The sequence below is a fragment of the Vidua macroura genome, chromosome 23 (assembly GCF_024509145.1).
Source record: "Vidua macroura isolate BioBank_ID:100142 chromosome 23, ASM2450914v1, whole genome shotgun sequence".
NCBI lineage: Eukaryota > Metazoa > Chordata > Aves > Passeriformes > Viduidae > Vidua > Vidua macroura.
In genome coordinates, this window is record NC_071593.1 from 2,306,942 (window position 1) to 2,326,743 (window position 19,802).

Genomic DNA, 19,802 nt, shown 5'->3' on the forward strand with positions numbered 1-19,802 from the left:
TTTGGGATTATTCCGGATTTTGGGGGGCGTTTCTGACAATTTGAACAATTCCTGGTGCTGTACACGGTACGTTTGGGGGTTTTAGGCAGCTTTGGGATGTAAAATGGTCGATTTTAGGTTGGGGGATGTGGGGGCTCAGTTCGGGGCAGCTCCTACAGAAAGATGCACAGTATGGAAATGTTTGGGGTAAAGTCTGGGTCACTTACAAAGGGGTTTGGGGTGGGTTTGGAGCTGGCTGTCGGGTGTTGCCCGGTTCCCCTTTAGGAAGGTGGTGGGTCTCACAGTGAATCTCCCCTCTATAGGATGAATTTCCCCTCCATAGGGTGAATTTCCTCTCTATAAGGTGTATTTCCCCTCTATAGGGTATACTTCCCCTCTATAGGGTGAATTTCCCCTCCACAGGGTGAATTTTCCCTCTGTAGGGTGAATCTCCCCTCTATAGGATTATTTTCCCCTCCACAGGGTGAATTTCCCCTCCACAGGGTAAATTTCCTCTCTATAGGGTGAATTTCCCCCCAAAGCTTCTCTCTTGTCTTTATCCTCATCATTATTTGCTATTTATTACGATTCCTCATCCTTTACTCTTCATTATTATTAATTATTATTTTGGAGGTTTAAATATTGTTTATTTCTATTTATTATTCATTATTCTTATTATTCATTATTATTTAGGGACCTCATTCAGCCCAGCCCAAATCTGGGCATTCCCAAAGAGCCAACTTCCCCCAGAAAAATCCCTCAGAAGTCCCAGTTTGGATTTTCCACATTTATTTCCACGGAGACTGGGCAGGGGGGGTCAGACCCACCACCTCCCTTCCCACCCTCAGGCTGCCCCGGAGCACCAGTAAAAACCCCCATTCCCAAAAATTCCATATAAAACCCCTGCTAGTTCCTAAAAAAAATCCTTCAAAAACACAAATCCAGGGAGGTTTTTGTTAGAAAAAGGGGGAAAATTAGGATGAGGTGAGGGCAGGGCTTGGAAGGCTGGAAGGGAATAAATCAGTTGGGTTTTCTGGGGCTAAAAAAAAGGGAATATTCCCCATTTTTCCGTTAAAAACTGCAACAGGAAAATGGGTAAACCCTCCATGAGGTCCCAAATTGTATCAAAAATAGACAAATTTTGTCGGCTGGTGGGAAAAGTGCAGCTTTTTCCTGGAGAAAAGGGAATGAGTAAACAAAAATCGCTGTGGATTTGGAGCACAGGGATGGGGCTGGATCCCCCTCACCCCTGAGTGGAGCTGCTGTGGATTTCAGGATCGGGGATGGGGATGGATCCCCCATGCCGGAGCTGTGCCGGTCCCTGCGGATGTCCCGGAATTCCCGGAATTCCCTAAGTTCCGGGGGGATGTCGCTGCAGCTCCTGCTCCTTGAGCAGCGCGATCTGCAGGAGGGAAGGACGGGAGGCTGTGGGGTCGGGCCATGTCCCCCCGGGGCTGTCCCTGTGTCCTCCTGCGCTGTGTCCCCGTGTCCCCAGGGCTGTCCCCGTGTCCCCCCCAGCCGTGTCCCCGTGTCCCCCCTGGCCGTGTCCCCGTGTCCCCCCTGGCCGTGTCTGTCCCCCTGCGCTGTGCCCCCGTGTTCCCCGGGGCTGTCCCCATGTCCCTGCAGTCTGTGTCCCCATGTCCCCCTCCGCTGTGTCCCCCGGGCTGTCACTGTGTCCCTGCGGGCTGTGTCCCCGTGTCCCGCAGGCCGTTTCCCCATGTTCCCCGGGGCTGTCCCCGTGTCCCCCCCGGCCGTGTCCCCGTGTCCCCCCGCGCTGTGTCCCCAGCCGTGTCCCCTCACCTGCTCCTCCAGGCCGCCGCGGCCGAGCCGGAGCCGCTCCAGCTCCCGCTGCAGCTCCGCGGGCGCCTCGGGGAGCGGCCGGGCCCGGAGCTCCAGCGCCGACACCTGCGCCTGCGGGAGGGGTGCCCGGCACCCCGGACTGGGCACTGCCTGCGGCGGGCACCCCCAAAACGGCCCGGAGCCAGCGCCAGCACCTCCCCGGTGTGAGCCAGCGCCAGCCTCCCTGCCCCTGGAACGAGCCCGGCCCCTTCCCAGTACCAGGACCGTTCCCATTGGGATGAACCCAGACCCATCCCAGTACCAGCACTGGGACCATTCCCCTCAGGATGAGCTCCGAAAGGATCAGCTCCATCCCGTGGATCAGGATCAGCCCCATCCCCTGGATCGGGACTGGCCCCATCCCATGGATCAACCCCAGCCCCATCCCATGGATCGGGATTGGCCCCGGCGCAGGGACCCACCCGCAGCACCTGGATGCGCTTCCGAGCCTCCTCCAGCTCCCGCTCGGCCGAGCCCGCGGGGGGATCCGGCCCCGCGGGGGGATCCGGCCCCACCGGGAGCCGCGTGGATCCAGCCCGGCCAGGAGGGTCCCGCTCCTGCCCAGACACACAGATAAATATCTATGAAAGTATGTATAATAGATGGAAAGACATAGATAAACCAAAAAATATATTAGAGTAAAATATATATCTTTACATATATTTTTATATCTATAGCAATATATCCATTATCTAATCTAGCATCAGATAATTAGATGATTATATAGATATTAGATGATTATATAGATATTAGATGATAATTAGATAATGAATTAGCCCATAACAGTGCGGGGCTCAATGGGGAATCCACAGGGTCCTGTCTGGGGTAAAAGGTCAGCGATTTTGGGGTGTGGCCCCACTCACCTCCTGCTGTTGGTCCTGGGGGGGCATTCCCTGTTCCGGTGGCATTCCCTGCTCCGGCAGCATTCCCGGCTTCCGCGGTACTCCCGGTTCCCACAGGAACCCCGGCTCCCGCAGCATTCCCAGCTCCCGCAGCATTCCCGGCTCCCGCAGCATTCCCAGCTCCCGCTGCTCCCGCAGCTGCTCCCGCAGCATTCCCTTCTCCCGCCGCGCCTCCGCCAGCGCCCGCCGCGCCTCCTCCAGCCCCTCCTGGGACACCAGGGGACAGCCCCGTGACACCCGGGGACATCCCCGGGACACCGAGGCCTGGCAGGGGGCTCAGGGGAACTGGGAATGGGTCCAGGGAGAACTGGGACAGGATTCAGGGGAACTGGGGGAGCTGGGAATGGCTTCAGGAGTAGCTGAGGGAACTGGGAGGGGGATCAGGGGGAAGAAGGAGGAGTTCCAGTGGGAACTGGGGGGACTGGGAGTGGTTCAGAGGGAACTGGGGGGAGTGGGAAGGGGTTTAGGGAGAACTTGGAGGATTGGGAGGGGGTTCAGAGAATGAGGGGATTGGGAAGGGGCTCGGGAGGAGCTGGGGGGCACTGGGAGGGGGTTCAGAAGGAACCGGGGCATTGGGAGGGGTTCCGGTCCCACCTGGAGCAGCCTCCGGTCCGTCTCGCCGGCAGCCAGCGCGTTCTGGAGCTGCAGGAGCCGCTCGTGGAGCAGACACCCGTCCGGAGCCTCCCCCTTGGAGCCGCCCCCCGGCGGCACCGGGAGCGGCCCCGAGCGGGACTCGGCCTGAGCCAGCTGTGCCCGGAACGGTAACGGAGAGTGGGCAACGGGGGGGACTGGGATGGGGCTCGGGGGGAACTGGGGGGGCTGGGATGGGGCTCGGGGGGAACTGGGGGGACTGGGATGGGGCTCGGGGGGAACTGGGGGGACTGCGATGGGGCTCGGGGGGAACTGGGGGGACTGGGATGGGGCTCAGGGCGAACTCAGAGGAATTGGGAAGGGTTTCAGGGACAGATGGGGGACTGAGAGGGGTTTTGGGGGAACAACTTGGGACAACTGGGATGGGATCCAGGGGGAACTCGGGGGAACTGGGAGAGGGTTCAGGGAGAACCGGGAAGGCGTTCGGTAGGAACTGTGGAAAACACAAGGTGTTCGGGGGAATTGGAGTGGGTTCAGTGGGAGCTGTGGGACCGGGAAGCGCTTCAGGAGGTGCTGGGAGGGCGCTTAGGGGGGAACTGTGGGGCTGGATCCATGGAAAGCCAGTTCAGCCCCTGGAATTCGGCGGGAGCGGTGCCGGTACCTGCGTGCGGAGCCGCTCCGCTCGCTCCCGCGCCTCCCGCGCCTCCGCGTCCCGCTCGGCCAGCGCCCGCCGGGCCCGGCCCAGCTCCGCCTCCAGCGCCCGCCGCTGCAGCTCCAGCCGGGCGCTCCGGCTCTCGCACACCTCCAGCCTCTGCCGGGCCTCCTCCAGCTCGCCCAGCTTCTCCTGGAGCCGCCGGAACGCGGGCGTGGAGCGGGGCTGTGCCGGGCACACCGCCGTGCCCACCTGGACTGCCCCACGCTCCCACCCGGGCGGCCCGACACTCCCCGCGGGGCTGCCCGGCATTCCCACCTGGACTGCTCAGCATTCCCACCCCACGGGGCTGCCCGGCATTCCCACCTGGACTGCCCGGCATTCCCACCCCACGGGGCTGCCCGGCATTCCCACCTGGACTGCCTGGCATTCCCACCCCATGGGGCTGCCCGGCATTCCCACCTGGACTATCCCACATTCCCTCCTGGACTGCTCAGCATTCCCACCCCACGGGGCTGCCCGGCATTCCCACCTGGACTCCCTATTCCCTCTTGACCCCTCCGTTCCCCCCGGCCCCGTTCCCTCCTGACTCCCCCATTCCCCCCCCGCCTCATTCCCACCTGATCCCCCCGGTTGCCCCCTGGCCCCGTTCCCCCCGACCCCTCCCGTTCCCCCCATACCCCCCATTCCCCCCTGGCCCCTCCATTCCTCCCTGTCCCCGTTGCCCTGTCCCCGTTGCCCCCTGTCCCCGTCCCCCGGCCCCGTTCCCACCTGTCCCGCCCGCCGCTCCCTCTCCAGGGCGCTCAGGCGCTGCCGCAGCCCGCGGCATTCCCGCTGCGAGCGCCGCAGGCTCTCGTCCTGCAGCAGCAGCGAGGCGCGGGCCCCGCTCAGCTCCCGCCGCCCTGCGGGGTTCGTGGAGGTGCAAGGGTGTTTTACTGGGGTTTGTGGGGTGCAGAAGGGTTTTACTGGGGTTTTATTGGGCTTTGTGGGGGTGCACTGGGGTTTGTGGGGGTGCAATGGAGTTTATGGGGGTGCAGAGGGGTTTTACTGGGGTTCTATTTGGGTTTGTGAGGGTGCAGAGGGGTTTTACTGGGGTTTGTTGGGGTGCAAGGGGGGTTGTACTGGGGTTTTATTGGGCTTTGTGGGGGTGCACTGGGGTTTTACTGGGGTTTGTGGGGGTGCAGAGGGGTTTTACTGGGGTTTTATTGGGCTTTGTGGGGGTGCACTGGGGTTTTACTGGGATTTGTGGGGTGCAGAGGGGTTTTACTGGGGTTTTATTGGGCTTTGTGGGGGTGCACTGGGGTTTTACTGGGGTTTGTGGGGGTGCAGAGGGGTTTTATTGGGGTTTATGGGGATGGGAGGGGGTGTTACTGGGCTTTGTGGGGTGTTACTGGGGATTATGATGTTGCAATGGCATTTTCCTGGGGTTTATGGGGGTTTATTGCGTTTATGGGGGGTCACTGGGGCTTATTGGGGTTTAGGGGGGATACAGGGGAATTGCAGAGGGATTTACAGGGTATGGTGGGCGTTACTGGGATTTATGGGGGTTTACTGGGGGTTTTGGGGGCGCAGAGTGGTTTATTTGGGTTAATGGGGGATGCAGGGGAGTTACTGGGATTGATGGGTTTTTACTGGGGTTTTAGGGGTGTTCACTGGGGTTTAAAAGGATGCTGCAGGAGTTGACTGGGGTTTACTGGGGCAGCAGGGGGAGTTACTGGGGTTTAAGGGGGATGGATGCACAGGGATTTGACCACTTTCCCTGGGTTTCCAGAGGATCCACTGGGGAGTTTCCCAATTCTGCTGGGGTTTATGGGGGATGCAGAGGGCCTTTATCCATTTTATTGGGATTTATGGAGTTTACACAAGGGGGTTCCCAGTTTTACTGGGAATTACAGGGGATGCAGGGAGGTTCCCAGTTTTACTGGGGTTTCTGGGAGATTCGGGGGTGGGGTTTACCCACTTTATTGGGATTTATGGCATTTGCTCAGGGCATTTCCCAGTTTTCCTGGGGTGGTTGTGGGAGGTTTTGCCAGTTTTATTGGGGTTTTGGGGGACAGACTGGGAGGGGTTACTGGGTTTACTGGGGTTTAAGAGGGATGCACAGGGGTTTTACCCCTTTGTTGGGATTTATGGAGGCTGCACAGGGAGTTCACTGGTTTTACGGGAGTTTATGGGGAATTTTTTAATGGGTTATTTTTTTTATTACTATTTTTTAATGTTTTGGGTTTTTAATTTAATTTTATTGGGATTTCTGCAGTTTGCACAGGGTTTTTTCAGGTGTTTTATTGGGGTTTACAGGAACTACACAGGGATTTACCAGTTTTACTGGGATTTAAGTGGGGTGCAGTCAGGTTCTGCCCCACTTTATTGGGATTTATGGAGTTTGCACAGGGGGTTTTACCAGTTTTACTGGGTTTTGTGGAGTTTACCAGTTTAACTGGTATTTACATGGGATGCATAGGGGAGTTTACCAGTTCCAGTGAGATTTATGGGCATCCATGAGGGTTTTACCAGTTTTACTGGGATGTGTGGGGAACGCAGAGAGGGCTTTTACCCATTTTATTGGGGTTAAAAGGCTATATGGACGTTTTTACCGCTTATACTGGTGTTTAAAGGAGGTACAGAAGGGTTTTACTGGGATTGATGAGGTTTCCCACCAGGATTTTGGAGGAAATCCCGGGGAGCATCCTCTGCTCTGGGCAGCACCGCCCCCCTCCCTGTGCCTCAGTTTCCCTCCGAGCTCCCGCTCGCTGTGGCGGCTCCAGCAGCCGCCAGACCACCCCGAATCCCGCCGTTCCCAAAAAGCCCCATCACCTTGCTCGCTCTCGTCCAGCAGTTTCTGGAGCCGCTGCGCGCGGGCGCCGGCGCTGTCCCGCTCCGCCTCCGCCTCCGCCAGGCGCCGGCCCAGGCTGCCCAGCTGCCCCCGGAGCTCCTCCTGCCGGGAACAGGGCTGGGAACGGGCCGGGAAGGGCCCTCTGGGGATAACGGGGACGGGAGGGACAGGGGCACGCACCCGCTCCCGCTGCGCGTCCTGCAGCTCCCGCAGGAATTCCCGCAGCGCCGCCCGCAGCGCCTCGGGATCGGCGTCGGGATCCGGGAACGAACCGGGGCTGCTCGGCCCCTCCGGGCTCCCGCCTGGGGGGGACAGGCGGGGTGGCATGGGGACACCAGCCCGGGGGGAGGGGACAGAGCAGCGGGGGACACCAGGGAGGCAGGGGGTGGAAAAATGTGGGGATGCAGGGATGGAGTGAAAGGGGCCCCAAGGGTGCAGGGGGTGGAATAATGGGGTTTGGGAGATCCCTGGGCTGCAGGGGATGGAATAATGGGGTTTGGGAGATCCCTGGGATGCAGGGGATGGAATAATGGGGTTTGGGAGACCCCAGAGATGCAGGGGATGGAAAAATGGGGTTTGGGAGACCCCAGAGATGCAGGGGATGAAGCAATAGGAGACCCCAGAGACGCAGGGGATGGAAAAATGGGGTTTGGGAGAATCCCGGGATGTAGGGAATGGAGCAATGGGAGACCCCCAGAATGTAAGGGATGCAATAGCGGATTTTGGCAGAATCCAGGGATGCAAGGGGTAGAATAATGGGGTTTGGGAGACCCCCAGGATGCAGGGGATGGAATAACGGGGTTTGGGAGAATCCAGGGATGCAAAGGATGGAATAACGGAGTTTGGCAGAATCCAGGGATGCAAAGGATGGAATAACGGGGTTTGGCAGAATCCAGGGATGCAGGGGATGGAATAACGGGGTTTGGGAGATCCCTGGGATGTAGGGGATGGAATAACGGGGTTTGGGAGAATCCAGGGATGCAGGGGATGGAATAACGGGGTTTGGGAGAGCCCCGGGATGCAGGGGCCGGAGCACCGGTGCGTTGGAGATGCCCAGGGCTGGATCAAGGGGTGACACCTCCCTTCCCCTCAGCCCCCTCCGGTGCTCCCGGGGCCGCTCACCCTTGGCCCTGGCCACGGCCACGGTGCGGCGCAGGGTGGCCTGGAGGCCGCCCAGGCGGGACTCGGTGGCCCTGCGCTGCTCCTCGCCGCGGGCCAGCTCCGCCTCCAGCCCCTGCGCCCGGCCCTGCGCCGCGCTCAGCCGCAGCCCCAGCTCGGCCACCTCGGCCCGCGCCGCCTCCACCTTGAGCTGCAGGTTCCGCGCGTCCGCCAGCAGCTTCTTCTCATTGCCCCGCGCCTCCTCCAGGCTGCGGGACAGCTCCTGCTCCCGCCGCCCGAACTCCTGCTCCGCCGCCGCCAGGCGCTGCTGCAGCTGCTGCAGCTGCGGGAGGGCCGGGAACGCGAGATGGGAATGGCGGGTGGGAGGGATGGGAAACCGGGCATGGGAGACGGGAATGGTGGGTGGGAGCGATGTGGAACGGGGGATGGAGCAATGGGGTGATGGGGGACCCCATGGAGACAGGGGATGGAGCAGTGGGGCAATGGGAACACCCAGAGATGCAGGAGATGTAGCATGGGGTCACAGGGAACCCCAGGGATACAGGGGATGGAGCAATGGGGTCACCCGCTGGGACACAGGATACCACGGTGATGGCAATGATTTGGGACAACAGGCACCAAGCTACGGCCTGAGGGGACAGGGACACCTCCAGACCCACAGGATAGCCAGCTATGGGGGGCCAGGGACACTTCAGGATGTGGCACACCCACAGGGAGTCTTAGGGACCTTTGGGGACACCCTCACCTCCTTCCTGGCAGCCTCGGTGCTGGCCTCGCTCTCCACCACCTTCTGCCTGAGGCCGGAGGCCTCGCGGCGGCTCCGCTGCTCCCGCTGCTCCTCCAGGGCCACCCGCGCCTGCAGCTCCCCCAGCTCCCGGCCCCGCCGGCTGTTCTCGCTGTCCAGCTCCTTCACCTGCCCGCGAGGGGACAAGTGGTTCGGGGACACCCCGACGGCCGGGGAGGCTCCGTGCCACCCGCTGTCCCCCCCCGTCCCGGCTGTCCCCGACCTGGCGGCGCAGCTCCTGCAGCTCCCTGCGGCTCTCCAGGCGGGCGTGCTCCAGCCCCCGCAGCGCCGCCCGCAGCTCCGACACCTCCCGCTCGGCCGCCGCCCGCGCCGCCTCCAGCAGCGCCAGCCGCTGCTCCTTGTCCTCCCCGGAGCGCTTCAGGCTGCGGGCAGCGGGGGCTGGCAGTGCCCGGGGGGGCAGCATGCCCCCGGCCCCAGCCGTGCCCATCCCGGGTGTCCCCCCAGCCCCAAATTTCCATCACCTTGTCCTGAGTGTCCTCCTGACCTGGAGCATCGCCCCATCCCAAACTGAGCCCCCCTGTGTCCCAACACCGCCCCCAGCCCAGGCATCGCCCTCCAGGGTGGGGGGATCACCCCTGTAATCCCCAGCTTCTGCTTTCCCGAATCCCGAGCATCTCCCAACGCCTGCATCTCCCAACCCCTGCATCTCCCAGCCTGTCCTTCCATCATTGGAGCATTTCCCAACTCCTGCACCTCCCAATTCGGGCAGCCCATTGTCCCACCCATCACTCCGACTCCTGCATCTCCCAGCTTGGATATTCCCTTACCCTGAGCATTCCCCCAACCCCGAGCATCCCCTCCAAGGCGCTGCAGCCGCGCCCTGCACGCCCCTGTGAGGCCATCCCGCGTTCCCAACCTGATGCGCTCTCCCTCGGCGCGCCGCAGGGCCGCCCGCAGCTCCTCGTTGGAGCGCTGCAGCGCCTCCTTCTCCCGGGCCGCATCGCCCAGGGCCCTGCTCGCCTCCTGCGCCCGCCGCCGCTCGGTGTCGCGGCCCTCGCGGCTGTCCCGGGCCTCTCGCTGCGCCTCCAGCAGCTCCCGCCGCGCCGCCGCCCGCGCCTCGGTCCCCGCCCGCAGCTGCGCCCGCGCCTCCTCCGCCTGCCCGGAGGGGGAACTCCAGGGATTTGGGGATTTCAGGGGGCCGGGAAGGGGTTTCTGGGGGGCGGCTCACCTCCCGCAGGGCGCCGTCCCGCTGCTTGGCCGCCGCTGTCACTTGGTCCCGGAGCGTCCTCGCCTCCCGCTCGTGGCTCAGCGCCGCCTCCTCCGCCCGCGCCCGCAGCGAGCGCAGCTCCGCGGCCAAGGCCTGCGGGGCCACGGCACCCTGAGACCCCCCTCCCTCCCCTCGGGGGTCCCGGGGGGCGGCACCACGGGGAAGGGTCCCGGAGAGAGGGGACAATGGGGATGGGGTCCCAGAGACAGGGGGACAGTGGGGATGGGGTCCCGGAAAGAGGGGGGCAGTAGAGGTGGTGCAGGGATGGGGTGAGGGGGCTCAGGAACCACAGCTGAGCCCCACTGATGCACGAGATGGGGGGTGAAGTTGGGGGCTGCAAGAAAAGGGGACACTGGGGGGTCTTGCAATGGTGGGGGTGAGGCTCAAGCAGGGGTGTGCAAGGTGGGGGTACCCAGGAATGGGGAGCTGCAGTGGGGGGGGGGCACAGGGGATATTCAGACAGGAGGGGCTGCAGTGGGGGACGCCCAGGAACTGGGGGGTGACAGGGGGACACCCAAGCACGGGTGGCTGCAGTAGGAGGGGACACTTTGGCAACGGGGGTTGCAGTGAGGGGAGACACCTGGGCACAGGGGCTGGAAGTGGGGGCTCTGTGCCACCCTGGGGGGGTTCTGGGAGCCCCCCCAAACCCACCTGCTCCTTCTCCTGGTGGCCGGTGACCTCTCGGCGCCGCTGCTCCAGCTCGGCCGTGGCCTCGTCCAGGCTCCGCTGGAGCCCTGCCAGTGTCCCCGCCAGGGCCACCCGCTCCTCCTCCTGCAGCGCCAGAGCCTGGGGGACATCGGGGCTGGCACAGGGCTGGGGGACAGAGGGGTGGCACAGGACTGGGGGACAGGGGGGTGGCACAGGGCTGGGGGACAGCGGAGTGGCACAGGGACAGGAGGACATCTGGGCTGGCACAAGGCTGGGGGACAGGGGGGTGGCACAGGGAGAGGGAGGTGGCACAGGGACAGGAGGGTGGCACAGGGCTGGGGGGACATCGGGGCCACCACCTGCTGCTTCTCGCTCTGGCGCTGCTGCCGCGCTGCCGCCAGCTCGGCCACCAGCTCCTCGTGCTCCTGCACCATCCGGCCCCGCTCGGCCTCCAGCTCCTCCTGACAGCCCCAAAATTACCAGTGAACCCCAAAAATCATCAGCGAACCCAAAAAATCCTGCACCCCAAACACAGTTTCCCAACAATCAGTGGGAATGTCAGAAATCAAGGTTGCACCCCAAAAATCACCGCCATGCCTTCAACAATCAGCATGTGCATAAAAAACCAGCTCTGCACCCCAAAAATCTACATGTCACCCCAAAAATCACCACTGAGCCGCAAACCCCAACATTTCACCCCAAAACTCAACATTTCACCCCAAAAATCAACACTGTGCCCCAACAATCACCCTTAAAACACCCAAAATCACCATCACACCCAAAAAATCACCACCACACCCTAAAAACCTCCACCACAGCACCCCAAAATCCCACCACCGTGCCCCCAAAATCCCTCCCGCACCCAAAACCCCCAGGCCCACCTTCTCACGCTGGAGGTGCTCCATCTGCTCCCGGTGGGCGTCGCGGGCGCTCTGCAGGGCCGCTGTCACCGCGGCCGCCTCGGCCACCGCCACCGCCTGGCGCCGCTCCCGCAGCTCCTGCGCCCGCTCCCGCTGCGCCACGCCCAGCTCCGCTGGGGGACACGGGGACAGCCTCGGTCATGGGGACAGCCCCAGGCATGGGACACACCCGGTCATGGGGATACCCCAAGCATGGGGGCACCCCCAGTCATGGGAACACCCTGTCATGGGGACACCCTCCCATCAGCGGGGACACCCCAAGTCATGGAGACACCCCCTGTCAATGGGGGATGGAGCTGAGGATGAGGATGGAGATGGACAGGGATGAGGATGGGGATGATGGATGGGATGAGGATAAAGATGGGGATGGATGGGTGGGAGCTGGGCATGGCCGGGCTGATGGGACACACGGGTGCCTGGGACCCCTCACCCTCCAGCGCTTCCTTGGCTTGGGCCAGTGTCCGGCCTTGGGCCTCCAGCTGCTGATTGCGGGCCTGGAGCTGGGCCAGCTCCTGCTGCAGCTGGAACACGCTGCTCTCCAGCCCCTCCTTCTCTGACCTGTGGGACGCCAGGCACGGGGCTGGGCACGGGGCTGGACCCACCTGAGCCCGGCACCCCCCGCCCCAGCACCCACCTGAGCCCAGCACCCACCTGAGCCCGGCACCCCCCGCCCCAGCACCCACCTGAGCCCAGCACCCACCTGAGGCCGGCAGCCTCGCGGTCGCGGTGCTGCTGCTGGCGCTGGGCAGCCGCGAGCTGCACGGCCAGTCCGGCCCCGTCCTGGGCCAGCGCCGCCTGAGTCCGGCCCAGCCGCTCCTGCTCCGCCCGGAGCCGCTCCTGCTCCGTCCGCGCCCGCGCCAGCGCCTCGCCCGCCGCGCTCTGCTCCTGCACCGCCTGCGGCACACCGGGGACCAGTAGTGACAGCCCGGGGACCAGCAGTGACAGCCCGGGGACCAGCAGTGACAGCCCAGGGACACCAGTTACTGCATGCCCCCTCCCAACCCCTCTCAGTTACCCTTCGCACCTGCCTCACCCCTCCCAGTTACCCCAGACACTCCCCACCTCTCCCAGTTGTCCCTGGCACTCTCCCGTTTACCCCTGACACCCTCCCAGTGGCCCCATGCCCTCTCCCCACCCACCTCAGGTACACCTGACACCCTCCCCACCCCTCCCAGGTGCCCCCGTGGTGCCCACCTGGCCCAGGCTGTGGCGCAGCCGCTCGTGGAGCCCGCGCAGCTCCCGCAGCTCCTCCCGCAGCCCCCGCCCGTCGTCCCGGGGGTCCGCCCGTGGCCGCTCCAGGCCCCGCCGCTCGCTGCCGGGGCGGGGGCCGCTCTCCAGGCGCGCCCGCAGCAGCGCCAGCTCCCGGCACAGCTCCCGGCTGCGCAGCCGGCCCCGCTCCCGCTCCTGCTCCAGCCGCTCCAGCCGCCGGCCCAGCTCCGCCTTGTCCCGGGCCAGCCCGGCCGCCAGCTCGCTGGTCTTGGCCAGCGCGTCCCGCAGCCGCGACTCCTCCGCCTCCGCCGCCCGCCGGGCCTCCGCCAGCTCCCCGCAGCTGCCCTGGGCCTGCGAACGGCACCGGCTGGCACTGCGGGCACGGCGGGACGGGGGCAGGGGGAGTGCCTGGGGCAGGGGGACACGGGGGGCACCTGGGGCTCACCTGAAGCTTGGGGGCACCGGCTAGCACGGGGCAACAGGGGCATGGGGGCACTGGGGGTGACTGGGGCTTGGGGAGTACCTGGGGCATGGGGGTACCGGGGGTCACCTGGGACTTGGGGAGTACCTGGGGCATGAGGGGCACTTGGGGACACCTGGGGTATGTGGGGGCACCTGTGGAACCAGGCCATGGGGGCAGCTGGAGCACAGGGCTGCACCCACAGCAGGGCTGGCACTCCTGGGGGAGTGCACGGGGGTACACCTGTACCCACGGGGTTGCACCTGTATCCGTGCCCGGCCCCGCTGTGGGGCGGGTCCGGGTGCCCACCTTGCCCAGGGCCTCTGCCAGCGCCTCCTGCTCGCCCCGGGCCAGCTCCGCCTCCAGCAGTGCCCGGCTCAGCTCTTCCCGTGCCTCCAGCAGCTCCCGCTGCGCCTGCACCCGCTGCGCCTCCAGCTCCTGCACCTGCTGCTGGCTGGGCAGGGACAGCACAGCCCGCTGTGCCCACCTGTGCACCCATCTGTGCCCACCTGAGCCCCCCAGCACCTACCTATGTCCACCTGTATGCACCAGAGCCCACGTGCACCCACCTACACCCACCTGTGCCCCCAGACCCACCTGTGCTCCTCTGAACCCTCTTGGACACCCCCGCACACCCTGTAACCACCCTGACCCTGAACCCACCTGCACACTCCTGTGCCCTGTGCCCACCCGTGCCCCTCACACCCACCTGTGCTCCCCACGCCCATCCGTGCCCACCCGTGCCCCATGCCCACCTGTGCTCCAGCTGCTGGCGGGCAGCCTGGGCGTCGCGGGCAGCCTGGTCCCAGGAGTCCTGCAGCCCCTCGCTGCGGCGCCGCAGCTGCTCCCGCTCCTGCTGCAGGGCTCCCACCCGCTGCTGCTCCTCCGCCAACGCCGCCTCCGCACAGCACAGCTCCCTACAGACACACGGACGTGGGCACACGGACACATGGACAGGGACACATGGGCACACACACACACCGACACATGGGCACACAGACACATGGACACATAGACACATGGACACACAGACACTGGGAGACACGGACACATGGACACACAGACACATGGACACATGGGCACACAGACACATGGACACACAGACACAGACACAGGCATGGGTATATGGACGCATGGGCATGGACACACGGACATGGGCACATGGACACAGACATGGGCACATGGACACAGGCATTGGCACATGGACACGGGCACACGGACACACAGACACACGGACACGGGCATGGGCACACGGACATGGGCATGGGCACACGGACACGGGCACATGGACACACGGACATGGGCATGGGCACACAGACATGGGCATGGGCACACGGACATGGGCATGGGCACACAGACACAGGCACATGGACACACGGACATGGGCATGGGCACACGGACACAGGCACATGGACATGGGCATGGGCACACGGACACACGGACACGGGCACATGGACACACGGACATGGGCATGGGCACACGGACACGGGCACATGGACACAGGCATAGGCACATGGACACACAGACACACGGACACGGGCATGGGCACACGGACACACAAGCACACAGAAACATGGACACAGGCACACAGGGACAGAGGCACATGGACACATGGGCACAGGGACACACGGACGCACAGGGACAGATAGACACACAGGGACAGACAGCTGGGGCGGGGCCAGTACCTGCGCAGCCCCTCGGCCTGGGCCCGCAGCCGGAGCTCCTCCCGCCGGGCCTCCTCCTGCGCCCGCCGGCAGCTCCCGGCCTCGGCTCCCAGCTGCTCCAGCCGCTGCTCCAGCATTCCCAGCTCCCGCCGCAGGCTCCCGGCCACCTCCCGGCCCGCCTCCACCTGGCTCCGGGCCTCCTGGGGGTCAGCCTTCATCAGATCCCATCCTTATCCCCATCTCCATCCCATCCTCCTCCTCCCAGCTCACCTGCAGCTGGAGCTGGCGCCGGCTCAGGGCTGCGTGGACGGCGGCAGCGGCGGCGCTGGCAGAGAGGCTGCGGAGAGGGGACACGGCGGGACACGGAGGGGACACAGGGGGACACGGAGGGGGCACAGCGGGCGTGGGGGCCTCGGGGTCATCTGCCAGCACCGCCTGTTCCCAGGAAAATCCAGGGGAAAGTGAGGCATGGAAGGGAATGAAGTCACTGAAGGGGGGAACCAAGGTGAGAAAGGGGAAATGGAGTTCAGGGAAGGGGAAACTGAGGTGGGAAATGGGAAATCAAGTCAAGGGGGAAAGTAAGGGAAAAGGGAAACTGAGGCAGGGAGGGGAAAACTGAATCAGGGAGAGGGGAAACTGAATGAGGCAATACAAAAATTAATCAAGGAAGGGGACAGTGAGGCAGGGAGAGGACACTGAGGCAGAGAAGGGACACTGAGGCATAGAAGGGACACTGAGGATGGCAGGGGACACTGAGGCAGGGAGAGGCCCCTCCTGGCTGTGGGGGGCCCCGGGGTGTCCCAGCACCTGGGTGATCTCGTGCAGCGTCCGGCGCAGCAGCTCCAGCTCGGAGCGCAGAGCCTGCACCTGCTCCGACGTCGGCTCCCGGGTGCGCACGGCCTCCTGTGAGCCCCGGGACGGGATCAGGCCGGGAATGATGGACCTGCATCCCCAAACCCCCCACACCCTGCACCCACCAGCTCCCGCAGCTGCAGGGTCAGCGTTTCCACCGCCCGCTCCTTCTCCTCGTCCTCGCTCTGGCGCCGCTCCAGGGCCGCCGTCAGCTCCTCCAGCCTGCCCGGGACACGGCCAGCATCCAACATCCAGCACCCAGCATCCAACATCCAGCATCCAACTTCCAGCACCCAACATCCAGCATCCAAAATCCAGCATCCAACATCCAGCACCCAGCATCCAACATCCAGCACCCAACATCCAACTTCCAGCACCCAACATCCAGCATCCAAAATCCAGCATCCAAAATCCAGCATCCAACATCCAAAATCCAGCATCCAACATCTAACATGGATGCCTCCTGCTGCCTTCCCATCTGTGCCACAGCCCCAAAACCTTCCCCATGAAACATCCCCCGTGTCCCCACGGGGGTGCATCCTCCCCATCCTGGCAGTCCTGCACCCCTCCTGGCGCTCCTGCACCCCATCCCTCTGTCTCACTCCCTCCCCATCCTGTGCCACGTCCCCTGCACTTCCTCTCCTCCCCCTCGCCCACCGCGGTGCCCCCCAGCCCGCTGTACCTGGCTGCCAGGGTGGCTTTTTCCAGCTCCGCGTCCCGTGCCCGCGCCGCCAGCTGCTCCTGCAGCTGCTCCAGGCGCAGCTCCTGCCGCTCGCGGGCCGCGCCCGCCTGGCTCTCGGCCAGCCGCAGGTTGGCGGCCAGGTGCAGGCAGGCGGCGTGGGCGGCGCGGCCCGTCCGGGACACCTCGTGGCCCAGCTCCGACAGGTCCCTGCGCGGGCGGGAGGCGCAGGGTGGGATCCCCAGGGATCCCCGGAGGGAGGGATCCCGCCCCGCGCCCCGCTGACCTCTCGGTGGTGGCCTTCATCTCCCCGAAGTGGCGCCTGAAGGCCACCAGCTGCCGCCAGAGGGTCAGGAGCCGGCTGTGCTCGTTGCTGAAGTAGGTGTTGAAGGACTGGGGTGGGATGGAGCGGGATCAACTATCCACTTTTGGGGTCACCAAATTCCCAAATATCCCTCCTGGCCACACACATCACCCCCACAGTCCTCCACAGTCCACCCCAATTCTTGAGGGCACAGAGAGGGGTGGGGGGGTTGACACATCCCTGCCTCACATCCCCTTCCCATCACATCCCCCAAAACTCTGAATTCCTCTCCATGCAATATCCCCCATGGCCCCACATCCCTCCCATGGGTCCTGTGTAATTGTCCCTGACACGTTCCTGCATCCCTCTGCCTTATCTCCCTTTCCCATCCATGTCACATCCCCAAATCCTTCCCCATGGAACATCCCCTGCATCGTCCCTGACACATCCCTGCATCCACCTGCCTCATCTCCATTTCCTATCCCAAATCCTTCCCCACAGGACATCACCCATGGCCCCACATCCCTCCTCAGTGGCCCCACATCCCTCTGCCTTGCATCCTCTTCCCATCACGTGCCACACCCCCATACTCCCCAAATTCTGCTCTTTGCAGCATCCCCCACAACCCCACATCCCTCTCCATGATCCCACATCCCCCTGCTCACACCCCTCTCCCCACTGCTGCTCCCTGGTGTCCCCTGTCCCCGCCCGGGTGTCCCCCACCTCCTCCTCCCGCCTCCACTCCGCCTCCCGCTGCTCCAGCTCGTCCCGGGCCCGCGCCCAGTCCGCCGTGAGCTTCCGGATGTCCTCGCTCAGCGCCGCGTTGGCCACGTTGGCCTGTTCCAGCTGCTCCCGCAGCATCGAGTTCACCTGCACCAGGCTGCTGCTCCTGGGATCCGGGGGATCACCGGGGTCAGAATCCCCCAGGAATGCTGACATTCCCACCCACCTCTGCTGCTCTTGGGATCCCAGGGGATCACCGAGGTCAGAATCTCCCGGGAATGTTGATATTCCCACCCACCTCTGGTGCTCCTGGGATCCCAGGGGATCACCAGGGTCAGAATCCCCTGGGAATACTCACATCGCCCTCGGGATTCCACCCACCTCTGGTGCTCCTGGGATCCCAGGGGATCACTGAGGTCAGCATCCCCTGGGAATCCTCACATCCCCCCAGGTCCTGCTCACCTCTGCTGCTCCTCCTCCAGCCGGATCAGGGCGTTCTCCAGCTCATTGCTGCTCTCCTCATCGGGCTGGGAGCTGCTGGCATCCAGCTGGATCTGTGGGAACATCCCCCCGCTGGCCATCACCCCGATTTGGCATTTGGGGCAGGGCACCCCCAAAGCCTCCCTCACCGTCAGCCTCTCCTGCTCCAGCTCTGTCGCCTTCTCCAGCAGCTGCTGCTCCACTTCCCCGCATTTCTTCTTGTACTGCAACACCTGGGGGAGAGACAGGGGGTGACACCGATGGGGGGGGGACCCCAGATTATCCCAGTGCCCCCTCAGAGAGGATTTACCTTGGCTTGGAGCTTCTGCACCAGCTGGGCCTGGCGCTGCTGGCCCTCCTGGTAGGCCTGGAGCTTCCTCTTGTAGGCAGCCTGCTCCTCCTCCAGCAGCCTCCGGAGCTCGATGTTGTGCTGGGCCAGGCTCCGGCTCTCGGCTGCTTCCTCCGGCTCCAGCCGCAGGCTCTGCTCCAGCTGGGATTGGGGGGAACCCAGGATGGCACCCCCACACCCCTGAGCATCCCCCAGCCCAGGCTGGCACCTCCACACCCCTGAGCATCCCCCAGCCTCGCTTCTGAGAGTTCCACAGCAAATCCCAACCAGCCAAAGGCCCCGACTCCCACCTTCTCATTGCTCCATGCACAGGGAGGGGATGAATGGAAAATTTCGGGGGTGCTTTTAAGGATAACTCAACCTCCAGTCTGTGGGTTCAGCAAAGCCCCCTCCCAGTTTGCATGGAGGGGCTGATGGATAAAAGATCCTTGGGCACAGGAGTGGAAACTTGCCTGGGGATATTTTCCTGATATTTGCTTTTTTTTTAATAATGAGGGATTCTTCCAGTATGCCACCAGTCTGGGGCACACTCAGCACTGGGAGGGCCAAAGCCCTTTGGAATTCCTGGTTGCCAGGGCAAAGTGCTGGAAAACTGAAGGATTCCCACAGGGAGGGGGAGTTCCTTCCCAAAATCTAGTGGGACAAATGCAACAGGGATGGACAAGCCCTGGCAAGCCAGGACTGGTCTGGACAATTCCCACCACGGGGACACCACAGTTCTCCTTCCCCACATGGAGAATGCTGGGGCTGGAGCTGGCACCACCTGGAGTTTGGGGCTGAAAAGGGGATTTGGGAGAGCTGGCTGGGGGTGTTGTACTTGATGGCCAGCTCTGGATTTTGGGTTAAAAAGGGAGATTTGGGGGGGCTGGCTGAGGGTGTTGTATTTGATGAATAACTCTGGATTTTGGGGTTAAAAAGGGGGATTTGTGGGGGCTCACCCACTCGCTGAGGGCATTGTACTTGATGGCCAGCTCTGGATTTTGGGGTTAAAAAGGGGGATTTGTGGGGGCTCACCCGCTCACTGAGGGCGTTGTACTTGACAAACAACTCTGGATTTTGGGGTTAAAAAGGGGGATTTGTGGGGGCTCACCCGCTCACTGAGGGCGTTGTACTTGACAAACAACTCTGGATTTTGGGGTTAAAAAGGGGGATTTGTGGGGGCTCACCCGCTCACTGAGGGCGTTGTACTTGATGGCCAGCTCATCGCGCTCGGCCCGGCTCTGGGCCAGCAGGTCCTCGACGCGGGACAGCTCCTGCTGCAGGATCCTGTTCTCCTCCTGCAGGGACAGCAGCGAGGCCATGGCCCCTGCGGGATGGGATGGAAAGAGGTGGGATGGAATCTGGGATCCAGGATGGGATCTGGGATCTGGGATCCAGGATGGGATCTGGGATCTGGGATGGGATCCAGCCCGGAACACAGCCAGGGCATCCTTTGCCAGCACAAGCTGCTCTGTTCCCCTTGGGAAGGGGCCGAGCCCTCCCCAGGTGCAGCATTTGGATAAAGGATCCTCAGGGATAGGAACAACAACCTGCCTTGGGATCCTTCTCTGATATTTGCTTTGATTTTAATAATCAGGCACAAACAGG

The 19,802-nt window shown here is 63.4% G+C and overlaps 1 protein-coding gene across 5 annotated transcripts; it reads right to left on the minus strand.

The window, feature by feature from the left end:
* Positions 1-656: 656 nt before the first annotated feature.
* On the minus strand, positions 657-19,516 carry CROCC (ciliary rootlet coiled-coil, rootletin). Of its 5 annotated transcripts, none has more exons than XM_053997795.1 (33): positions 19,382-19,516; positions 18,177-18,356; positions 18,016-18,099; positions 17,849-17,913; positions 17,387-17,552; positions 16,646-16,752; positions 16,363-16,569; positions 15,806-15,902; positions 15,636-15,731; positions 15,099-15,263; positions 14,850-15,028; positions 13,920-14,081; positions 13,474-13,618; positions 12,690-13,055; positions 12,196-12,389; positions 11,926-12,053; positions 11,457-11,608; positions 10,935-11,036; positions 10,579-10,713; positions 9,889-10,020; positions 9,577-9,815; positions 8,923-9,082; positions 8,661-8,828; positions 7,919-8,237; positions 6,977-7,098; positions 6,778-6,898; positions 4,735-4,865; positions 3,973-4,155; positions 3,315-3,467; positions 2,682-2,927; positions 2,241-2,399; positions 1,780-1,890; positions 657-1,152 (listed from the first exon to the last, which is right to left on the minus strand). In XM_053997795.1, exons 1-33 carry the CDS (start codon positions 19,514-19,516, stop codon positions 1,051-1,053), a joined length of 5,211 nt encoding a protein of 1,736 aa, XP_053853770.1. In that variant the 3' UTR covers positions 657-1,050. The 5 variants fall into 5 exon arrangements, with proteins under 5 accessions (XP_053853770.1, XP_053853769.1, XP_053853768.1 ...); XM_053997794.1 differs by having other exon boundaries at positions 2,241-2,375; positions 17,849-17,940; XM_053997793.1 differs by having other exon boundaries at positions 17,849-17,940.
* Positions 19,517-19,802: the final 286 nt, after the last annotated feature.

Bases quoted from the DNA above. Each gene is read 5' to 3' on its own strand.
- CROCC (XM_053997793.1), bottom strand. From the start codon at position 19,516: ATGGCCTCGCTGCTGTCCCTGCAGGAGGAGAACAGGATCCTGCAGCAG. The intron at 15,029-15,098 runs GTGAGCTGGGAG...GCTGACCCCCAG, and splicing joins GGCGCCAGCTCCAGCTGCAG to GAGGCCCGGAGCCAGGTGGA. The intron at 9,083-9,576 runs GTTGGGAACGCG...CGCTGCCCGCAG, and splicing joins GCCGAGGGAGAGCGCATCAG to CCTGAAGCGCTCCGGGGAGG.